We start from the raw sequence: 23,186 nt of genomic DNA on the forward strand, positions 1-23,186 counted from the left end.
CTCTCTTCCCTTTCTGCAGCCATGGCTCAATTGGTTCGAGCGTGTTGGTCCTGGGTGCTGAGGATGGCTCTGTGGAGCCTCTGCCTCAGGCACTAAAAATAGCTCAGTTGTGAGCATGGCCCCAGATGGGCAGAGCATCAGCCCCTGATGGGGGTTGACGGGTGGATCCCAGTAAGGGCACATGTGGGAGTCTGTCTCTGTATCTCCCCTGCCCTGCATGTTGGAAAGACACAAAAATGATCCAACAAAATCTACTTAATCTGTAAACTAAAGACTTGCCCAAAGAGGAATTTATTTTTATTTTCCGAGAGAGAGAGACTGGAAGGGAGAAAGATGAGAAGCATCAACTCATAGTTGAGGCACTTTAGTTGTTCACTGATTCCTTTTCATATGTGCCTTGACCAGGGGACTCCAGTTGAGCCTATAACCCCCTACTCAAGCCAGAAACCTTGGGCTCAAACCAGTGACCTTGGGCTTCAAGCCAGCAATTTATGGGCTCAAGCCAGTAACCACGAGATCAGGTCGAAAATCCTATGCTCAAGCGTTGACTCCACGCTCAAACTGATAAACCTGTGCTCAAGCTGGAGACCTGGGGGTTTCAAACCTGGAACCTCAATGTCCCAGATTGATGCTCTATCCACTGCACCACCACTGGTCAGGCCCAAAGAGTAATTTTTAAAAACTCAAAATTAAGAGACAAAATAATTATTGGCCTCATCCACACCTGCCAAAGCTAAGAACTTTATGGAGACTGGTTCAAGCCCTCCAATAATTTTCAAGCCCATAGTTAGGACACAGAGGTGAAACACCGTGCCAGAGCACTAAAGTTTAAAGCCAAGGATACTGTAAGTCACTTGAAGAGAGGAGAGGAATTGAGGTGCTGCCCAGCTCACTGGGAGCACATGTGCCCTTCAGCAGCCTAGCGCATCTCCATCACTGGTGGGTCACCAGTCACAGTCACTGGTCACCGGCAGGGGAGGCTGACCGATAAGGACAGAAGCCTGCACGCAGACCATCATAACTTGGTCAGAGGACATGTTCATGTTTCTTGCATTAAGCACCAGAAATGCCAGTGGCTCTCATATCAATGGACACTATTTCGTTTGCTGTAAAAGTAGTGTTTGAGAAAATACTTTAAATTTTCACAAAAATAATCACACCACCATGAGTGGCGGGAGAAGGGGTAAAATGTCTAACTTTCAATTAGACATTTTAAAGAGAAATAATCACACCATCCCCAAAAACCTTCTGTTAGGCCAGTGGTCCTCACTTGAATGCATCAGAACCACAAAGAGAGCAAGTTAAATTAAGATCCCTGCCCCACCCCAAGGTGTCTGACTCAGCAGGTACATTTCCAATCAGCTCTCAGGGGATACACTGCTGCCTGGCCCAGGACCACACCTAGAGAAAACCTGACTTGGGCACAGGTCTGCACAGACATGTTACAATCTTGGGTGTTCACATTTACTTGTATGTGACAAGGAAGTACAGAGACTATACCCACATCAGCTGTTGGCCAAAGATCTTTAACCACAGTTTCAATCCGTTTTACCACCTCTCTTCTCATGGCTGCTTCTTCAGGACAAGGGGACATGAAGTTATAAAAGTCAATTATTTCCTCATGAAGTCTAATGGACAAAAGAGAAAACATACTAGAGTTACAATTAAACTTAGCCACACTTTTCACTCTGTTATTAGGTCATCATGACACGACAATATATTTCTGGCCACTTATAATCCAGTTTCTTTTCTCCTCTAGAAGTACATAATGAACACTCTGTGATAGAACAATTACACATATATTTAGCATCACACATTAACAAGAATTTTATTAATAACACATACAAAAACTTTTGATTGGCATTTTAAGACTTACCCAACAGAATCATTTCAGTGACTTTACATTAAGAAACAGAATTCCATCCATGAAAGATAGAAGACAATTTCAGTTTATGTGTCACAATAAACACAGTCTCCCCAGGCATGTCACCCCACCTCTGATGAGCTCTGAACCCCATGGCCATACTAAGCATGGAGGGTCTGAGACAGGCCAGCCTGCCTACCCACTGACAACGTGCTGGATCCAGTGTCCAGTGCCTCCCAATCCTGTTACACAGAAACGTCCCTTGGGGCAGAAAAGTCCCATTTAACTCAACACTCAAGTGTTCTCTCCTTGCAACTCAGAGACAAGGAAGTCAATGACCAAATGCGTGAGGGCAGAAATATGGCCTCCTTTCTTTTCCTAACAAAGGTCTGCAGGAGAGAGAAGTGAGCTCCAAAAGCCACCCTATACCTCACCTCCACCTCATAAGTCACTTCTGTCACTGTCAGCCTCATGAGCAAAAAGCTAGTCCTTTGGAGGTGGCAACAGCTTTTGGAGTTAAGTTTCAGGGTAAGGACCTGTTCCACAGAATCCTTCTGAAGGAAGGAAAAACGTTCATACTTCACTTCTTTTAGAAATTGGGGGGGGGGGGGGGGTCAAATGATCCAACCCTAGAAACTATAACAAATCAAATTCACCTGCTTCTGTTTCAAGTTTGTTTAGAAAGCAAATAAAAGACAAAATAAATTAGCTCAATAATAATATTATAATAATGTTAGTTCAATAGTTAGCAAAATAGTCCACATAACAACAGGCAATACTTCTTAATGCCAAATTACAAATGTAAAGAGCATCAGATTATCTTACGTGTAATCTTATATAGCAGTGGTCCCCAACCTTTTTTGGGCCACGTACCAGTTTAATGTCAGAAAATATTTTCATGGACCAGCCTTTAGGGTGGGACGGATAAATGTATCATGTGACTGAGACAAGCATCAAGAGTGAGTCTTAGATGGATGTAACAGAGGGAATCTGGTCATTTTTTAAAAATAAAACATCGTTCAGACTTAAATATAAATAAAACGAAAATAATGTAAGTTATTTATTCTTTCTCTGCGGACTGGTACCAAATGGCGGCCCAGGGGTTGGGGACCACTGTTATATAGGCTCTTGTTTAAGGCCAATTTCAACTTTCTCCCCCTGAAGTACTGCCTCCCCCTCCCCAAAATTCATTTGAAGTGATCATTCCTAACAGCAGCAGCCCTGAAGGCTACTCGAGGCCACCGAAAGCAAGGAGGAACTCCAGTAGGAAGTAAATCCTCAACACCCTTGTTCCCGGAATATCTGCAATCTCAATTAGGCAATCATTTAGAACTAATTTTGTTCACCATGTTTAATTTTTTTTTAATCTAAAAAAAGAAAACCTCACCTAAGCATGCCAGTCAGGATCCAGTTTTTTAATAAATCCAAAAAGGTAGAAAGTCATGCAACACTAAAATGTAGTAAGTTTCCAAAATATCTATCAAACTCCAAGATAGTGAGGGTAAAGTGACTATTAATTCACGTTACTGAGCACCAACTACATACTAAGCATTTAACTGTCTCTCCCAGGAGTTCAGCAGATACGTTAAAGTCTGAAATTCCCTACCACTTGGAAAGTTGTTAAAGGACCAGATGTGTCTGGTTAGCAGGTAGTGCCTACACAGCGAGGAGATTCAGGTGACACCTTCCCTGTAGCAGAACACAGGGCACCACTATGGAGAGCTGGCTGGGAGGAGCATTGGGCTCTTTGTGAGAACAGCTTGAGCTGCAGGACCAGCCATCACCTTGGTGAGGTTAGAGCAACTGAAGCTTAAGAGTACATGCGCTCCTGCACCTCTTAGTTCTGTTCTGATAACAACAGTAGAGAAATTTAGAAACAAAAATAAAGATATGGGCCTAGAATAACTCAACAATTGGCCAAAGTCATGGAAGAAGAATACCAAAGCCGATGGGCTAAACTTCTATCCACATCCCACAAATACATTCAATCGCCTTGTCAAGAGGGTATTCCAATTTGCTAAATGTCACTGCAAGTCTGTACTTGCAGACCTAGAATATCTTGTCAACATTTTGTAAAATTGTACACATCTGAAATAACAACAAGGATAGTCCCTCGTCAGGTTCCCAGGACCCCTTGCCCTCAGCACCTACACATATACTACCTGATTTGTGTGACAGTATCAGTTTTCTGTCTGTTGACTGACTCATGACATAAGATGGGTCATCTAGCACTCGCCCTCCCCACATTGTAGGAGAGATTGATGATGGGGTTGCAGCATGCCCACATTCCAGAGCAGGAAGATGCCAGGTGGGCCAACAGGCCTCCTGATTTCAGTGGCATGACCCACTAATAAGACACATTGATAATATCTGAAGTACATATTAACTTGTATCTCAAAGTTAGCAAATGCTCTAGCAAACATTACAGAGTAAGACTATTTTGGCTTTGCCTTCTGGGAATAGAAGGGATACTGCTGGTGAACTGGCTGGACCAGAGCCCCGCTGGCCCTTCCTTGAAGCAAGCAAGGACCGTGAAGGCACTATGTAACTCCTGGAACGACCAGAGGACTGTATTACTCTGGACTGTGATGACACCGTTAGCACAGAAAGACACAAGAAGGTCTAACAACCACCATGACCTCTGACTCCAAAAGCTACTGTGGCTGTCACTTTCTGCTAGGGCTCCAGGTGGAACCCTCAAAGAAGAGAAGAAGCACCGAAAGTGTGAGGGAAGGGGATCAGGGAGACAGGAGTGCCCGCTCCCTGGCCAAGCCCAGCACTGTCCCCCACCCCTAAACTCTTCAGGGCACATGGTAATGGACTGCAGGCTGGTCTCCTCCAGAAGAGGGCTCAACTGCGCACTGCCTGATCTCCAGCACCAGGGCACAGTCTGCTCATGGCAACCATTCAATCAATGTGTGTGGATGAATCAATCAAGTTTCGATAAATATTTTGTTATGACCCTGTCAATTTATAACCTACCATACTTCCCCAGGTATAAGACATTGCCATGTATAAGATACACTTTAAGTTTGGGGACCAAATTTTGAAAAAAAAAATGTATTACATAAAGTTATTGAACTCAAGTTTTATTCATCATAAAATTCATTAAACTCCTCATCACTGTCAACACTTTCATCCATTAGCTTGTCCTCATCTGTGCCTGATGATGAATCACTGTCTTCAACAAGTGCAAAAAACAAGCGCGAAAAAGCGGGAAATGCAAGCAAAAAAATCTACAACCACTGTATAAGACACACCCAGTTTTTAGACCCCAAATTTTTAGGAAAAAAGTGTGTCTTATACATGGGGAAATGTGGTATATTCCCTACAAAATGACATCAAAACATAAAATTCCAAAAAAATAATACTTTAACCCTGTAGTGGCTAACTTGATTTGTTAGCAGAACCCATTTAAATGGCCAACTGTCCTTTTAGAAATGTAAACAGCACTAAAAAGAAGTCTGGATTACTTTATTTAATACTAACATTACAAATAGTTTTCATCATTTAAGAAACTGCATATTTGGGTAAGAACAATAATACATTTCCACAATTAGGTGCTATCAGCCACGTGTCCAGCTGCCAGCATCAGATACAACACAAGTGGTTTTATTAATCTATTACTTCTCATACTGAATATACCTGCATGCTCAATTCTCCAATTTCACAGAACTATTTACATCCATGGAAAGTTTTGATCATTTCTCCTCAAAATGAAAATGAGAAAGTTTGACTTCTCTCACATATCAAAACCTTGAAGGAATCTCACAGCTGACAAGATATCTACACAAAACCACACTAAGTCTCCCTACCTGCAATCAGTCATTGTTATGTCTTACAGCTCAATGTCAGTCCACCAGCGTTTAAACTCCAGATCTTCCCAGAAAAATTATAGAAAAATCTCTAAAATGATCACATAGGTCAGGGGTCGGGAACCTTTTTGGCTGAGAGAGCCATGAATGCCACATATTTTAAAATGTAATTCTGTGAGAGCCATACAACGGCCCGTGTACGTTACGCATTATCCAATAAAAATTTGGTGTTATCCCAAAGGACAGCTGTGATTGGCTCCAGCCACCCGTAACCATGAATATGAACGGTAGAAAATGAATGGATTGTAATACATGAGAATGTTTTATATTTTTAACGTTATGTTTTTTTATTAAAGGTTTGTCTGCAAGCCAGATGCAGCCATCAAAAGAGCCACATCTGGCTCATGAGCCATAGGTTCCCGACCCCTGATATAGGTGGAAGAAACTTCAATCACTTCTCAGGAGGCCTTGGGGCACTGTTTCAACTCTACTTCAATAGCAGAGGCTGCTGGCGGCCCACCCAGTGTGCTAAGAGGCCACGTGGAACATCGTCCACAGCAGCTCCTGGAAGAAACTACCAGCCCACTTTCTCAGATTTCTTGAGAGGGTAGTTCCCACAACCCTTTGTCTTCCCCTTCCCTCAGTCCTGGGGCACTGACCTGTGGCCAGGCTCCAGAACCACAATCCCCATGTGGCTCTGAGAACAGCAAGCAGGTGTGGAGCCAGAAGGCAGGCCAGATCCCGATAGGATTAGATCACCATTACTCCATTATTTTTGTTCTTTGAAGCCAAAACCAGCCCTGACAGAGTAGCCTAAAAACAACAAAGTTAGATTTCCACCTTGTTCTACATTTGAAAATACGTTACAGATGCAGAGTTAAAATTTTTCCTGAAAAAAAAAATCAGAAAAAAAAAAAGAACCACAAGGAACATTCAGGTATCTTAAACTTGAAAGAGGACTTTCCAGACTCCAATTCAAAAACAACAATCACAATGCAAAAACTGACAGATTCAAATAATTACAAAAAATTCTATCAGGCCTGACCAGGTGGTAGCGCAATGGATAGAGTATCAGAGACTGGGACACAGAGGGCCCAAGTTTGAAACTCTGAGGTCGCTGGCTTGAACGTGGGCTCATCCAGCTTGAGAGCAGGTTCACCACTTGAGCACGGACTCGAGCAAGGGGTCACTCGCTCTGTTGTAGCCCCTGGTCAAGGCAATTATGAGAAAGCAATCAATGAACAACTAAGCTGCAATGACGAATAGATGTTTCTCATCTCTCTCCCTTCCTGTCTCTGTCCCTTTCTGTCCCTCTCTCTGTCACAAAAAAAAAAGAAAAAAAAAAATTCTATCAGAAAATATGGACTATAAACAAATTCAAAAGCAAATGACAACTACACATGGCAAAAATAGGAAGAATGCAACTGCAAAAAGAACAGGCCTCTTAGAAGTATACAGGGACCTAGACCTGGCATACTCTAGAAGTTGGCCACTGATTTGTCTCTGAGCAATTCCACTTCTGGAACCCAGTGCTACAAAACATTAACACACATGCACAAGAATCAGTAAGGCATGCTCACTGCAGGGCTGCTGGTCCTAAGGACATGGTCCCACATGATGAGATGCCATGCACTCACTAGAAACAAGGAAGATGTGTGTATTGATATGGAAAGACCTCATGACAGACTGTCCATGCAAAGACAAAAGAAAGACATGGCCCTACTTACAGATGAATGTTTAGCTGCACATACATGTGAACACACCAAAGGTCTAAAAGGCTACTTGCCAAGAGGGTGTCCTACCCAGGAGACTGGGATGAGCTGTTCCAGATACCTTCGCACTGCCTGAATTGTTTTTACACAAATGTACTCATCACATACATAAATTCAAAAATAAAAAGGAAAAAAAATTCTTCTTTTTAGAAGAAAAACAATAAAGGCTGTACACAAAAATTCACCCATAAGAATGTTCATTATATCACTGCTTATATGTGACTTTTGGAAACAGCAAAATGTTAAATACAAGACAAGTCAACTATATTTCAATATCACAAGATCACCTGTGATTTTATTTATTTATTTTTGTGTGTGCATTTTTTAATTTTAACAATGAACATACAGTCCTTAATTTAAAAAAAAAAAGAATATTATGTCATTCAGACTTCCAATCCCCAAGGCCACTTCCCATTCCAGCTCATAAAAAGCAGTGTGCTTATGGACTACTTGCAGTCTAACGAGTGTGGGTTATGGAGGCCAGGCCCCAGCACTACCATGAGCAGATGTCATAGGAAAAAGAGAGACATGAACCATGAGAATCTAGCAAGATGCTGCAGAGAGGACTTCTTGCACGAGGTAAATGTTCGGTAAGTGCGGCTATGGAGCACTTGTAATGTGACAGGTAAGGACCTCGATCTTTCAGTACCTTATCTAAAAAGTCGTATGTGGCCAGTAGCAAACATCTAGGATACTGCAGTTCTGGCTGTTTCTTCCTTAATTCAACCTGAGACAGCTGAGCAACACTAAACTCAATAGAAAGCTGATGTAGGCAGCCTCACTAGAACACATTTCTTGAGGTTTTCCAAACTGGACAAACAGCCTCCATTTCCTCTCCCAGATCCTCACTCCTTCCTTTCCTTCTTGAAGGCACCGAAGCCAAGGAAATAAAAGGTGGCTCTCCCCAGAGGGCGCCAGGCCTGACTTAAGCACCCTCTACCACCTGCACACCCTCTAGGGTAGACCAAGTCAAGTGATAAAATACTATTTAGTAAGTCTACAGACACTTTCTCCAAACTTGATCTTCTAAAATAAACATTTAAAAATCTTAGGGCTAAATATGGAAAAATAAGAGCAATGTCTGTCAAAATTAAGCATTATAGTTCTTGATGCAATTTAAACACATACTGCTACAATTATGAAACTATGGTTTAACAGCTTAACAAGATGTTAGTAACAATGAATGGTACCAGATTAGGGTATTTTGCAAAGTAACTGATGTAATTGTGAAATTGACACATCTTAATGGAGAAAGGTTGAATAATTCATTTTCTGGTTATTCAGAATTTTCAGTGAATTTTATTTTTTTAAGATTTTACTTATTCATCTTTAGAGAGGAGAGAAAGAATGAGAGAGAGAGAGAGAGAGAGAGAGAGAGAGGAGGGAGGAGCAAGGAAGCATCAATTCCCATATGTGCCTTGACCAGGCAAGCCCAGGGTTTTGAATTGGCGACCTCAGTGTTCCAGGTCAATGCTTTATCCCACTGCACCACCACAGGTCAGAACAAGTTTTCACTTAATCATGAAACTACTGTACTGGAGAACAGACTTCTGAAGCATTATTTTCTAGGGTACTTTTAAAGTAGACATTTCTTATCTACAATGGCTCTCTTATAAGAGAACAGACCCAATCAAAAGGTAATGACTTTTTTATTATTATTATTGCTTGATTTTAGAGACAGGAGAATGGAGAGAGACATGGAAGCATTCATTTGTTGTTCCACTTAAATGTGCATTCACTGGCTGCTTCCCATATGTACCCTGGTCAGGGATTGAACCCAAAATCTTGGCGTTTTCGGACAATGCTCTAAACAACTGAGCTAACCAGCCAGGGCCTGACTTCTCAATTTTTAGTCTATTTCCTAAATTAATTTCTGTGTTCAGTACCAAATATAAGATCAGCAATATTTTAGTATCTATCTTAGTATCTGGTATATTGTTGCAGCAAATATTTATAAAACCCGCTTCAGGGAGCTGTTTTAAAGAGCATAAGACATTACTCGGTTAAAGGACCAAACTATTTAAATTTCACAGCTAATGAAGCTATGATGAAAACATATGACCATTTCAGGGGATGATTTTTGATATTAGAAGCTCAGCTGGGCAGGGTCCATGGTTCCGAATTGTGTCTAAATTTGACTCAAAGCAAGGTAGACCTGGCTGGCTCCCCCACCCAGGAGACTTGATATCCAGCCCCAGGCAGAGCTGCCACCGCAATCTGTAAGTTGGTTAAAGCTGATCTCTTGGTACTTGACCAAGGAGAACAACAAGTGTTTAAAACAAAACTGTGGAAACAAAAGGGATGAAGGAAACACTCCAATCATCTAGGGATGCTGGTCTGCTCTGGGAGGGGAAGGCATAGGTGGGCTGGCCCGCTCTCCTTGGCTGTAAGTCCTGTGGCTACTTCTGAGCAAAGCCATGGCCAGAGTTCAGAATTTATTCATCGTTTTGTTGAGGAAAGAGAGAAGCCATATGAATGAAGATACCTCCTTTGGTGTGCTTACAAGAAATTTCAGCACCTGAATCCACTAAATAGGAGCTGTGCTCTGTGTTAACACATCCAACTTTCCCACCTCACTGAACTTAGAACTCTCCACACTGGTCCCTACAGTCCCTGTCCCCACTGTTAGCCATGTGTCATCCTGTTAACCAGGTGTGGCAGTTTACCTTTAACATCCTGCATGAACCTGGCCAATTCCAAAGCTTGAGGAAAACCAGGCTTTTCCATTATGACATAAAATGCAAGACAAAGTACTGTACTAGAAACTGCCTTCAACTGTTACTGTCTCTCTCCCTCTCCAAGTCGTCTTAAAAACTTCAAAAGGTTTAAAAAGCCAGTGATTTCTCAGAAACTGGAGCTCCCTCCCCTCATGACCACAAGTTGCATGCTTTTTTTGCCAAAACATGACTTAAAATATCTGAAGTTACCTGCTGAAGTTTTATAGATTTTAAAACACTGTCGACGCACAAGAGGACAGATGCAGAGTCCACTCCACTGCATAGACAGGGTCTGAGTTAGCACTCTCTTCACTAATTAGAAAGAGTGGGCTGTTAAGCAAATGGCAAGTGAAAGCATCCACGAGGGACTGTATCGCTGAATAACTTCTATTGTGAGGGGTGGGCCAGCCTCTTTAAAGTACCTGTTTATTAATACAGTTAATGAGCTAATTAAATATCTTTATTTTTAATTATATTATAAGACAATATCTGCTCCAATTACTTAGAAAACCTAGCATCAGGTCTTCAAAGGTTATTTCCTTTCAGTCTAAGCTCAAAAGTGGAAGGAAATTAACTAAAACTGCAAACTAGAGACCTCCTCTGTTTCTAGAGTCTTCTTGTATGTTGTAGTGGTACAGCTGTCAAGCCAGGGCTCCCATCAGCCTGCTCTCAGTCTGCCCTTCAGCTCTCACTGCTCCTTGCAGACACACATCTGTGCTCCTGCTTATTTTAAGTCTTCTTTAAGAATCTGGCCTCCTTCAGTCTTTCGAGTATAGCCAAACAAACCAGAGAGGGCTTTCCATTCTGGCTCTGTCACAGCCCACAGTGAGCAATGCCCAGTGTCTTGGAGGTCCCAGGAACTACTCCTGTGACTGTTCAGCTCTTGGGCCAGGAGGTTAACAGGCCCCTTCCGAGCTAAAACTCTGGTTCTAGTGCCACCCTCAGTCACTGGTGCAGGAAGCTATCCATCAGTGAAGCACATACTCACACCCAAAAATGACAGGGCTCCTGAATAAGCTATCCCACAATCCAAAAAAAACACCTCTGCAGATGTGGAAGACCAAACCCAAAGAAGACATGTGTGAGTGAGGGTGTGGGGTGAGGGGTTCTCTCCAATACCACATCTCTCTGGCCGTGCCACACCAAGTACAACGAACAGGCTTTCCTGTGCCAGCTCTCATTAAAGGCACTGCTGCCAGATGGCTGGTGCTGAGCAGAATTATGATGCTGCATTCAGACTTAGAAGCAAACCTAAAATTCAATAGTGATACTATCATATCAATATTCCTATTATTAGCTGGGATTTACCACCTGCTTACTCTGTCTAGGCACAGCTTGACACACTTCATGAGTGTGAGCCCGATAACCAGCATTACTGACCGTTTACAGATGGCTCAGAGGTTAGAGGGGGACAGCACCTCTATAGCACACATCTCTCTGCTGCTCAAAGCACTCCCTGGAGCCTCCCAACCTACTTCCTGCAGACTTCTGGGATCTAAGAAGTCTCACTCTACCTCCACCACATTAAGCTGCTTCTTCCCCACCAGCTACTTGCCTGGCCTTGACCATTTTAGCAACACCAGATGTTCACAGCCTCTTACCAGTGCTGGTGCTGCTGTCCTGATATGACAAATGGTCCCAAAGCCCCACAGAGCAGGAAAACCCAGCATGGAACACACCTAATGAAGGACCTGATCATCACCTTCCGCATTACCTGGACTGAAAAGCACTTGGTAGAGCCTGACCATGTCCAGTTCCATATGTCTGTGGATGTGTACACATGGGGCATTCCCAATGGGGAACCAGACTTGCTTCAGACTTCTCCACAACATTCAAAACGAGAGACAACAGGACAGAGAGAGGCTCTGAGATAGAGAAGCCTGGTACTCAAGCACACAGCAAGCTTAAAAAATATGGCACCAGTTAGCTCCTCTTTAGAAAGTTGGCCAATCAACACACACAACAGAAAGATACTGATAAGTGGAAGGGCTGGAGCCAGATGGCTGCCTGTGCCTCAGGCAGCTCAGAGGATCTCAGTGTAAGGACCACAGCACCTGGTCAAAGTGAAGCAGGTGCAGGTTCAGAGCCAGAGGACTGTCTGCCGAGTGTAAGGGAGGTAACAACCTTGCAAGAGCCTGCAAACAGATATAGCACACGAAGGCAACAAAGACAGCCCAGCACCTGGTGAGCCCTGCCAAGCAAGATATACCCTCAATGAAGCCCACCAGGAATGGGGACCACACAAAGAACTTCGAGATCTAAAGGAGTCCCACTAAAAGTCCTGGTAGGAGTTTATATAAACACAAAACCAAGACTCATCGATTGCAAACTCTGGTTTCCTGTGCTGAGGCAGGATCGCAGAATCAGTCAGAACCCAGACTGCCTGGGGCCAGGTCAGCCTGCTGCTTTCCAGTTATAAGACTTGCAGGATCCTCAGCTGCTCTGTGCCTCCTTTTCCTCCTGTGAAACATGAAAATGCCGATGGTATCCCCCACATGATATTGTCATGAGGATTTAATGAGTCTAGACAAAGTACTTAGAATTATAATCATAGTGATTATAATTACAGAACAAAATACAAATGCTTAACTCATGGTGACATACAAGATAATGCAAATCCCAAGGTGGGAAGATATATAAAAGGGCTGTAGTCCGATTGGGCTGCTATAATAGGATACCACAGACTGGGCAGCTTAAACAAAAGACATTTAGGCCCTGGCCGGTTGGCTCAGGGGTAGAGCATCAGCCCGGCCTGTGGAAGTCCCAGGTTCAATTACTGGCCAGGGCACACAGGATAAGCGCCCACATGCTTCTCCAGCCTTCCCCCTCTCCTTTCTCTCTATCTCTCTCTTCCCCTCTTGCAGCCAAGGCTTCACTGGAGCAAAGCTGACACAGGCACTGAGGATGGCTCCATGGCCTCTGCTTCAGGTGCTAGAATGGCTCCAATTGCAGTGGAGCAACGCTCCAGATGGGCAGAGCATTGCCCTCTGGTGGGCACGCCAGGTGGATCCCAGAGGGGCACATGTGGGAGTCTGTCTGCCCCCTCTCTCACTTCAGAAAAATAAAAAAGACACTTATTTCTCACAGTTCTGGAAGTTAGCAGTCCAAGATCAGGGTCAGGTTATAGTGAGGGCCTCTTGTGGCTTGCGGACAATTGCCTTCTTGCTGTGTCCTCACATGTGGAAAGAGAGTATTAGTGAGCTCTCGGGTCTCTCCTTATAGGGACACTAAACCCATTTTGAGGCCCCGCCCCCATGACCTCATCTAAACCTAATCATCTCCCAAAGGCCCATGACATGGGGGTTTGGGTCTTTTTTTTTTTTTTTTTTTGTATCTATCTAGACTTAACTGTTTTCATCATCTTTTTTATGTTCTTTTGTGTGTGTGTGTGTGTGTGTGTTTAATTATTTTTATTTATTTATTCATTTTAGAGGGGGGAGAGAGAGAGAGAGAGAGAGAGAGAGAGAAGGGAGGAGAAGCAGGAAGCTTCAACTCCCATATGTGCCTTGACCGGGCAAGCCTAGGGTTTTGAACCGGCGACCTCAGTGTTCCAGGTCGACACTTTTATCCACTGCGCCACCACAGGTCAGGCTTTTTTATGTTCTTAGTCTAAACCAGGGGTCTCAAACTCGCGGCCCACGGGCCGCATGCGGCCCGCCAAACAATTTTGTGCGGCCCGCAGACTAATCCACGAATTTCAAAATATTTTGGATAAAATTAAGTAAGCCTAGGGGCCTACTTGTATTTTTCATTTCTCTAGCATCCTAGCTAGATATTAGCTTCGTTAACAGCAGTTGTGATGCAAACTACAGTTTCTGGTCGTTTTGTGACACTGAGTAAACTGCATGTACGATTGTGCTTGTTGTACTGATTTTTTTTTGTTTTCAACTGCAGTGAGAAAAGTGTTGTGTAACAGTTGCCTTTTGTAGACCTAGTGCGGCCCGCCGAACGGCTGTGATCTTGCTCTGCAGCCCACATGCTGAGTTGAGTTTGAGACCCCTGGTCTAAACGGTATTTAAAAAGAACATGAATTGTAATGGAAGTATTTCTATTGATCAATCCATGTGTCCATCCACAGACCAGCTTAGAGAACTGGAAATCAATGTAATTGTTTCCTTCCTGCTATTGTACCTCTTTGGAAAAGTCCCTTTTTGCTCTACAGGTCCAGTGGTCAAAAAGATGGGCTGTGGATGAGACCGCCTGTGCTCTAACCCGGGCTCTCCACATACCAGGCATGTGTGTCTGGACAGGCCTTCACTTCATCTTCTGCTAAGTGAAAGGACAAGAGCTTCTCCCTGTCCTAGAAGGGTTGCAGCAGATGCCACCCATAGTAGTGAGGGCTCAGTAGAGCCAGTGATGATTATTACTGTGACCAGTGCTGAAGACCACTCACTTATTTGGAGCAAAGAAAAAGTTGAAGCACCCACAAGCAAAGGAAGGCTCTGAGTACAGTGAGTCCTCTTCCTCATCTGCAGGCCTTTTACTTACTCTGGTCTTACTCTAAAACAGGGGTCCCCAAACTTTTTACACAAGGGGCCAGTTCATGTCCCTCAGACCACTGGAGGGCCGGACTATAAAAAAAAACTATGAACAAATCTCTATGCACACTGCACATATCTTATTTTAAAGTAAAAAAACAAAACGGGAACAAATACAATACTTAAAATAAAGATCAAGTAAATTTAAATCAACAAACTGACCAGTATTTCAATAGGAACTATAGGCCTGCTTTTGGTTAATGAGATGGTCAATGTCCAGTTCCATATTTGTCACTGCTAGCCGTAACAAGTGATATGACGCACTTCTGGAGCGTCACTGGAAGTAGTACTGTACATGAGCCATGCCGCGCTTTGCGGTGCCGCCACATACAGTGCTCCAGGAGCACAGGATGCATCCGCTGTGACCACCAATGAAAGAGGTGCCCCTTCCGAAGTGCGGTGGGGGCTGGATAAATGGCCTCAGGGAGCCGCATGCGGCATGCGGCCCGTAGTTTGGGGACCCCTGCTCTAAAACCATCCAAAAAGGCCATTTTTACTCCTAGCAGTTTTGCAAGCTATAATTCATTCCAGGCCTTACCCTGTGACAATTTTCAAAGTTCCTATTCTTTGGAATTTGGTCTTGCTTCTATATTCTTATTTTTATCCTTCATGCCTGTACTCAAGTTTGTACATCAGTCTCTTGTGAGTCAGTCCTTGATAAAGCCACAAACTGTTTAGACAGATTCACCTTCTGCTTTTTTTCCATAACTTCTAACAACACTCTGTATTTCTCTACATTTCCCAGGCTAACCATCATTTCAGAGTTGTCCTTCAATTCTTAAAAATCTGTTTGCTTAAATTTAAAGATTACCATAACCAAAATACTCTTTAACACACTGCACCATGGCTTCTAACTTTGCCAATTCACCAGGTTCTTATTTCTTGCTCTTAAATTCAAGTGCACCAATTTCCTCCCTGGGGAGGCAGTGGTAGAGTCCATAAGCTTTCTCATCAAGGCCTCCATTCCTTTCAGCCCAGTTCTTTTTTTTTTTTTTTCTTTTTTTTTGTATTTTTCTGAAGCTGGAAACGGGGAGAGACAGTCAGACAGACTCCCGCATGCACCCGACCGGGATCCACCCGGCACGCCCACCAGGGGCGACGCTCTGCCCACCAGGGGGCGATGCTCTGCCCCTCCGGGGCATCGCTCTGCCGCGACCAGAGCCACTCTAGCACCTGGGGCAGAGGCCAAGGAGCCATCCCCAGCGCCCGGGCCATCTTTGCTCCAATGGAGCCTTGGCTGCAGGAGGGGAAGAAAGAGACAGAAGGAAGGAGGGGGGGGCGGGGGTGGAGAAGCAAATGGGCGCTTCTCCTATGTGCCCTGGCCGGGAATCGAACCGGGTCCCCCACACGCCAGGCCGATGCTCTACCGCTGAGCCAACCTGCCAGGGCTACAGCCCAGTTCTTTGATGCTTAAATCTACTGAGGCTTAATTTGTAACACATTGTTGACCAGCAATTTTACGCAGAAGTTATCTCACGTCACCGGCTATTTTTTCGTAATTGAGTATGAAAGTGAAACAATCTAAATAAACCAGTATATTTTATTTATACATAATAAATTTAAATAACTTTGTACATATCTGCTATATATTATATTTTATACATATTATATATTTTAGTATTTTTTTTGGTGTGGTATACTGCATAGCAATCACCTACATGTAATAGTATGCAACATGTTTTGTAAATATATCTGGTTTCACTGCACTTTCCTTTTGAAACACACACTTTACACGTTCTAGTTGGATTGAACACGACAAAGAAAGATTTTACAATATCCTTGATATATAAGTTTAAACTGCAAGCGGTTAGAAGACAGTCCAAGTTTAGACGGCTGGACACTGATTGTTTTTGTTTACCATACCTTCGATTTTGCAGTCTCACGCCTGGAGGAGTGGGAAGGAAAGGAATCCGCATGAGAATATAGAATGGTGTGCTCTTTTTTGAACTTTTACCCTCAGGGTGAAGAGTCACAAATACAATAATCCTATATTACCCTGAGTTTCAAAAATTGAAATAGCTAATGCAAGTGCATACACAAGTTACCTTGTGAGCGTTCAACAACATGTTAAAATGAGATGCTGTGAAAAAGAATGTGGAAAAAGCAGGTTCTGCACCAATGCAGCATCTGACACTAACGAGGTAGTCGGCAAAAGCTCACTGGCCCTGCTTTTGGTCTTTAGATTGTCTTCAGATAAAGCAGCAACTCAGCAAATGCTCCTTTTCTGGTATAATGCAATTTCCAAGAATAATCCAGATGGTAAGAGTCCTGCTCCCTCCACCCCAACTTCCCTCCAGGCCCATTTTGGAATGCCTCAGAAAGCAGGCAGTGCAGGAGTGGCTTCCTGTTGCTGGAATCCTCTTGCAATGCTCCCCCATCTTCATTCTTCACCTGACGGCCAGAGTCCTTACAAAAGGAGGTAGGTAGTCCCTATCCCCCTCAAATCTGGTCTCTACAGACACTTTAAACCAAGTTTGCAGGACACATTAGTTGCTAGCTTCTATCCCCACATCTTGGGGACGTCTCCATTTAATACTGCTTGGAACTCCCCGATGTCGGCTGGACTGACATTTACAAGTGCAGCATCTTTTGGCAAATCACATTAGCCTATATAGGCTTTGGTTTTCTGTCTGAAGACAGGAGTAACAGTACTCATTTCATTAGCCTGCTCAGAGAACTGAGGACAATTGGACAGAGCTATGCCCCATGTGCTATGAACTGCTACTGCTGCAGAACTGAGAACCAGGTAGAGACTGTCACATGATGCTGTTAACCCAGAGTGCAGAAGTGCCAAGACCTATTATTGCCTGCATCTTTGGACAAGGCACTCCAAAATGTAAAAGTTGTGCCTTGTTGCATTCTGCTGTGAACCTATTTTTATGCTTCATGTGTTATTCAAACAGCAGACCTTTGAAAGGATTTATTCTAGAAATTCAGAATACAATTTCTAGAGCTTTCTAGTGGTGACTTGCTGGGTAGCACAGCTTTTGCTCTTGTTTGAGCTTGAATTTATTTAGGCAACAGTTACTGAATCAAACACTGTTTCAAAAAAAGAGTCTAATAGGTACTCAACTCATGGACCTGGGTTTTAAAGAGCATTTTATGAATTGGACTCCACAGGCAAGAGAAGTGAAGGCAAAAATTAATGAATGGGACTACATCAGACTAAGAAGTTTTTGCTCAGCAAGAGAAACTGATAACAAAATAAACAGAAAGCCAACTAAATGGGAAATGATATTTTCAAACAACAGCTCAGATAAGGGCCTAATATCCAAAGAACTCATAAAACTCAACAACAAACAAACAAACAATCCAATAAAAAAATGGGAAGAGGATATGAATAGACACTTCTCCCAGGAAGAAATACAAATGGCCAACAGATATATGAAAAGATGCTCATCTTCTTTAGCTATTAGAGAAATGCAAATCAAAACGGCAATGAGATACCACCTCACACCTGTTCGATTAGCTGTTATTAGCAAGACAGGTAATAGCAAATGTTGGAGAGGCTGTGGAGAAAAAGGAACCCTCATCCACTGTTGGTGGGAATGTAAAGTAGTACAACCATTATGGAAGAAAGTATGGTGGTTCCTCAAAAAACTGAAAATAGAACTACCTTATGACCCAGCAATCCCTCTACTGGGTATATATCCCAAAAACTCAGAAACATTGATACGTAAAGACACATGCAGCCCCATGTTTATTGCAGCATTGTTCACAGTGGCCAGGACATGGAAACAACCAAAAAGCCCATCAATAGATGACTGGATAAAGAAGATGTGGCACATATACACTATGGAATACTACTCAGCCATAAGAAATGATGACATCGGAACATTTACAGCAAAATGGTGGGATCTTGATAACATGATACGAAGCGAAATAAGTAAATCAGAAAAAACCAGGAACTGTATTATTCCATACATAGGTGGGACATAATAGTGAAACTAAGAGACATTGATAAGAGTGTGGTGGTTACGGGGGGGGGGAGGGGGGAATGGGAGAGGGAAAGGGGGTGGGGAGGGGCACAAAGAAAACAAGATAGAAGGTGACAGAGGACAATCTGACTTTGGGTGGTGGGTATGCAACATAATTGAACGACAAGATAACCTGGACTTGTTATCTTTGAATATATGTATCCTGATTTATTGATGTCACCCCATTAAAAAAATAAAATTATTTAAAAAAAAAAAAAAAAAGAGTCTAAAGTTACTCTGGTTCCCTGTCCAAACATATTGCTGTTTAAATTTTAATTTAAATTAATTGCAATTAAAAATCAGTTCCTCGGTTGCACTGGTCATACTTCAAGTGCTACAGTACTGGGCCATATAAAACTAGAGCTCTGCCATCTTCACAGGCTGTCCACTGGACAGTGCTGCTCTAGCTTTAAATTCTCTGTCCCTCACTTTTGTTTAGCCCACTGTACCTAGAACATATTGGAAGCTGCAAAGACCTCAGAGAAAATGTGCACAGAACAGCAAAACCACTCCTGAACAATTCTTAAATAAATCACATACTGCAGCACACACACCTGGTAAGATACTTTGGGATTGCACTTAAAGCTCTGGGAAGCTAAGAGTCTTAGTTAAAACCAGGAAACACATTTACTTGAGCATGGTTTAAAATTTTTTTTCTTAATTTTTCCACTTATTTGAGAGAGAGGAAGGACAGGGGAAGAAAGAAAAGAAGGGAGGAGGGAGGAGGGAGGGAGGAGGGAGGGAGAGAAAGAAAGATACACACACATATATCAACTTGCTTCCACTTAGTTGTTCCATTTAGTTGGGCACTCACTGGTTGCTTCTTATATGTTCTCCGACCAGGGATTGAACCCGAGACCATAGGATGACAGTCTATCCACTGACCCACCCAGCCAGGGCCGCATTGTTTAAATTTTTTTTTAAGTATATCTTCATTCAAAGGGAGAAAGTATTTCCAAAGCTTCCTGTTGGTCTCCAGTTGTGTCCACAGCTTTCCCTAGACTCCTACCTTCAGTATTTTAACAGTTTCTCCAAGAGAAAACTTCCGACCTGAAAGGGAAAGTTGTCCATATTTTCAAAAACCAAGCAAGAGACTTTTTCCTATCCAGTTGGCACCAACACCTAATTTTGGATTTCAATTTCCTCAGAGGAGAGAAGAAAAGGAAAGCAGAAGCCTTTTTAATCCCTCAAGGGACAAGTCACACAGCACTTCCAAGTCTCTTAAATTTAATAAGCCTGTAAGAGAGATGTCCTACGCCCTGCTTCACTGATGGGGAGACTGAGGCTCAGAAGTCAGAACACAGGATGAACCTAGCCAAAAGCAAACCTGTTAACCAGTCAATGAGTGCACAATGCCGGCTAACCAAGTGACCTCAACCAAGGTCATGTGCATGCTTTCCAGTGCTGGGAAATGAATGCCAGCCAAAGGGCTCAAAGCAAAAAAATAGAATAAATAAATAATTTGATTTTTCATTGCCTTTCAAACCCTGCCTCCTAGCCATTCCCTCTGATCCCCAGGATGCCAGAAACATTACAATAGTCTGAAATCTCTTTCAAACATAGAAAGATAACAAACTACCTATACTCACATATTATCACTTAGGAAATTAACTCCAATCTTAACCCACAAAAGAGCCTAAGTGTTTCTGCAGAGCAGCAGATCTGGTAATTAAGAAGAGCAGAGACCCACAGTAAAAAGGCATGTTGCTACTAATCAAAGACGTTCCTTGCCAATGAGAACCTCAGCACTGCTCCCATCTAGTCCACCTGTCAGTGGGAGATGGATAAACCTCTGCATAGAGACCCACCTGACCCATGACCAGGTTCAGCCCACAGCCTTCCTTCTCAATGCCAGCAGGAGGAACACACCTCTCAAGTCCAGGACAAGTGTGAACTGACCACAGGACACTTACTAAGTGGACAGCATTTATAACTTTTCATGCTAGGTATTACTTTTATAGTTAAGAAAAGTAAATCAATTAAAGTTAAATGGGGACACCTTACAAATACAGCATAACTTTTTTAATGTTCCTGGTTTGTATTCAATATTGCAAGGGATAAAACTGCTTTAACCACATCCTTCAGGAAGACAGGCAGATAAACTGCAATAGGTCTAAATATTCTGCACTTAAAATAACTTCAGAAATGACACTCAAATCTTAAGAAATTCTAAGACAAACAACAATTTGGTTTATTTAAACTATGTAGACTTGCCACCCCTCACTTGCTCACCTAAACTGGCAGATCCTTTCTTCTTTTTCTTTCCTTCCTTCCTTTCCTTCCTTCCATCATCCATCTATTCATCCTTCCATCCATCCTTCCATCCACATTCAGAGATAGCAGTTAACATGTACTTGGCTCTGAAAATGTAGGCTAAGACACAGCCCTCCTTTCCTGAGGGGATACAGGGAAGCAGTGGTCAGTTTTATAAGAACAGCATTAATTCCACAGGAAGGGACCATGGGAGAACCATAGGGGAGTCTTCTTTCTCCTCCTGTTGAAGGAAGCACTGGGTTCCGAAGAGGGACTCTGGGAAATACCCCACTCCCATTAACCCTGGGTTGCAGAATAAGTGGTATGGTCTGCAAAGATAACTGCTATGTACTTACAGTTGAATTCCAGAGATGACCTGGGTGAGCCACCAACCACCCTTTCTCCCAGCATAGGAATGACACCTTTCCTAGTCTGGGCAATGCAGAACACCTTATGAACAGAACTTTTCAATTACTGTAATTTTCATACTCCTTTACACGGCTTTCATGAAAACATTTCTTAGATAACATATTTTAAGAACAGTTCACATGAGAGAGGCACAGAAAAGCACTCACAGAAATGGTCACTCTGGGTGCCTGAGTTCAGTGATGAGAACCAAGCCAGAAGACAAAACTAGCAATCTGCAAGAGTCATCCTGATGAGCTGAAGTCCAGTCAAGGGGCAAAAGTGTTAGAAAAGAAAACCACCACCTACTCATCATCCATTTTCCCATGTTAGGGGAGGTCTACCTAAAGGAGAACACCTGCATATGTCAGGCAGCCCCAGAAAATTCTACACCTTAATCCCTGGAACCTCAGACTGTGATGAGATTGTCATCACTCGTGTGACAGGCCTTTAAGATAGAGGGTATCTGGGTGGGCCTGACCTAATAACATGAGCATGTAAAGCAGAGGGCTTCTTCCAGCTGGCGAAGACATGGTCAGAGAGATTCAGGGAGCTGTTGACACTTTGAAGATGGAGGGACCCCAGCCAAGGAATGCAGGTGGCAGCCAGCATGGAATGAGGGATCTCAGTGTTACGACTGCAAGGAACTGAATTCTCCTGAAAACAGGAATGAGCCTGCAAAAGGACCCTGAGCTCCAGCCAAGAATAAAGCAGCCAAAACCTTGACTTCAACCCAGCCATCCCCAACTTCTAACCTATGCAAACTGTGGGACAATTAATGAGTGTTGGTTTAAGGTGCTGAATTTGTGGCCATTTGTTGCACAGCCACAGAAAACTAGCACAGCATGGAAATCTTAGAGTAAGACATTTAATTTGTAATGCAAACCCCAAACTGCCAGGGGTGATGCACCTTGACCACCTCACTTGGAAGGCCCATTCACACCGGAGGCTGGTGTCCTGAGTATCTGTCTCCATCACCATGATCAACTATCTACCCTCAGGTGCCATGCTCTCTCAGCAGACTTCTGAGAGGCAAGACCACTGACAAGCTGACCAGAGCCTTCTAGATAGACTTCTCGGGTCACACTAGCCAGTGGCAATTTCTAGGTGATGCTGTGGCTTACACAATCTCCTGTGAATCTGGTTAGTATGATTCAGTCATCCCCTCTCCTGTCAGCCTAATTCTGGCTGCATCATCAAAATTGAATTTCTGAACTTGAATATTACATGGCACTTTTGTGGTATTTTTTTTTTACTACAGCCCTCTTTTACTTCACAACTAAAAAAAAACAACAGATCCTAAACTGTAAGCACCTAATGCACAGAAGGTCCTCATTTTCCAGGGATAACTGGTCCCTCTCCTCCCATAAGCCACTTATAGGAGTTCATTTGAAATGAGGACCAAAATGTCATATTAGTGACAAAAGAAGGCCTGACACTTTACCTTGAAATTTATTACAATTAATTTAACTTAAAATATTTACTTTAAAAATTACTTACAAAAGCATTAAATCACAACCATGTGGATTTTTCCTAGGAAGCAAAGACAGGCTCCACTTTACCCCATTCCAATTTCTAGGGCTTGAGCAGGAAGGTGGCTATTTTGTGCAGAAATATTCAAAGCTCCATTTTCCCAAAGAACCTGTTTGATATTCCAATCCTCTTTTCTGGAGTGTCTGTTCTGCCATCACCATTCTCTTCTCATCAGCAGCCGGTTCCCTGAGTATTGACTGTTCTAACTTCGTCCAGTCTCCTTTATCAGTGACCAAACTTTCCTCAATTTCATCACAGCCAGCCTCTTGCACTAGATTTTCGATTTCACTTTGAGAGAGACTGGCCATGGTA

General features: G+C 43.0%; 1 protein-coding gene across 2 annotated transcripts in view; it reads right to left on the minus strand.

The window, feature by feature from the left end:
* The window catches only part of TENT4A (terminal nucleotidyltransferase 4A), a 47,533-nt gene that overhangs the window by 18,945 nt on the left and 5,402 nt on the right, over nucleotides 1-23,186 (minus strand). For both annotated transcript variants that reach the window (XM_066374731.1, XM_066374725.1), the window contains exon 2: nucleotides 1,505-1,628. In XM_066374731.1, the coding sequence (XP_066230828.1) occupies nucleotides 1,505-1,628 (124 nt within the window). The remainder of the gene's footprint in view (nucleotides 1-1,504; nucleotides 1,629-23,186) is intronic.

The sequence above is a fragment of the Saccopteryx leptura genome, chromosome 1 (assembly GCF_036850995.1).
Source record: "Saccopteryx leptura isolate mSacLep1 chromosome 1, mSacLep1_pri_phased_curated, whole genome shotgun sequence".
NCBI lineage: Eukaryota > Metazoa > Chordata > Mammalia > Chiroptera > Emballonuridae > Saccopteryx > Saccopteryx leptura.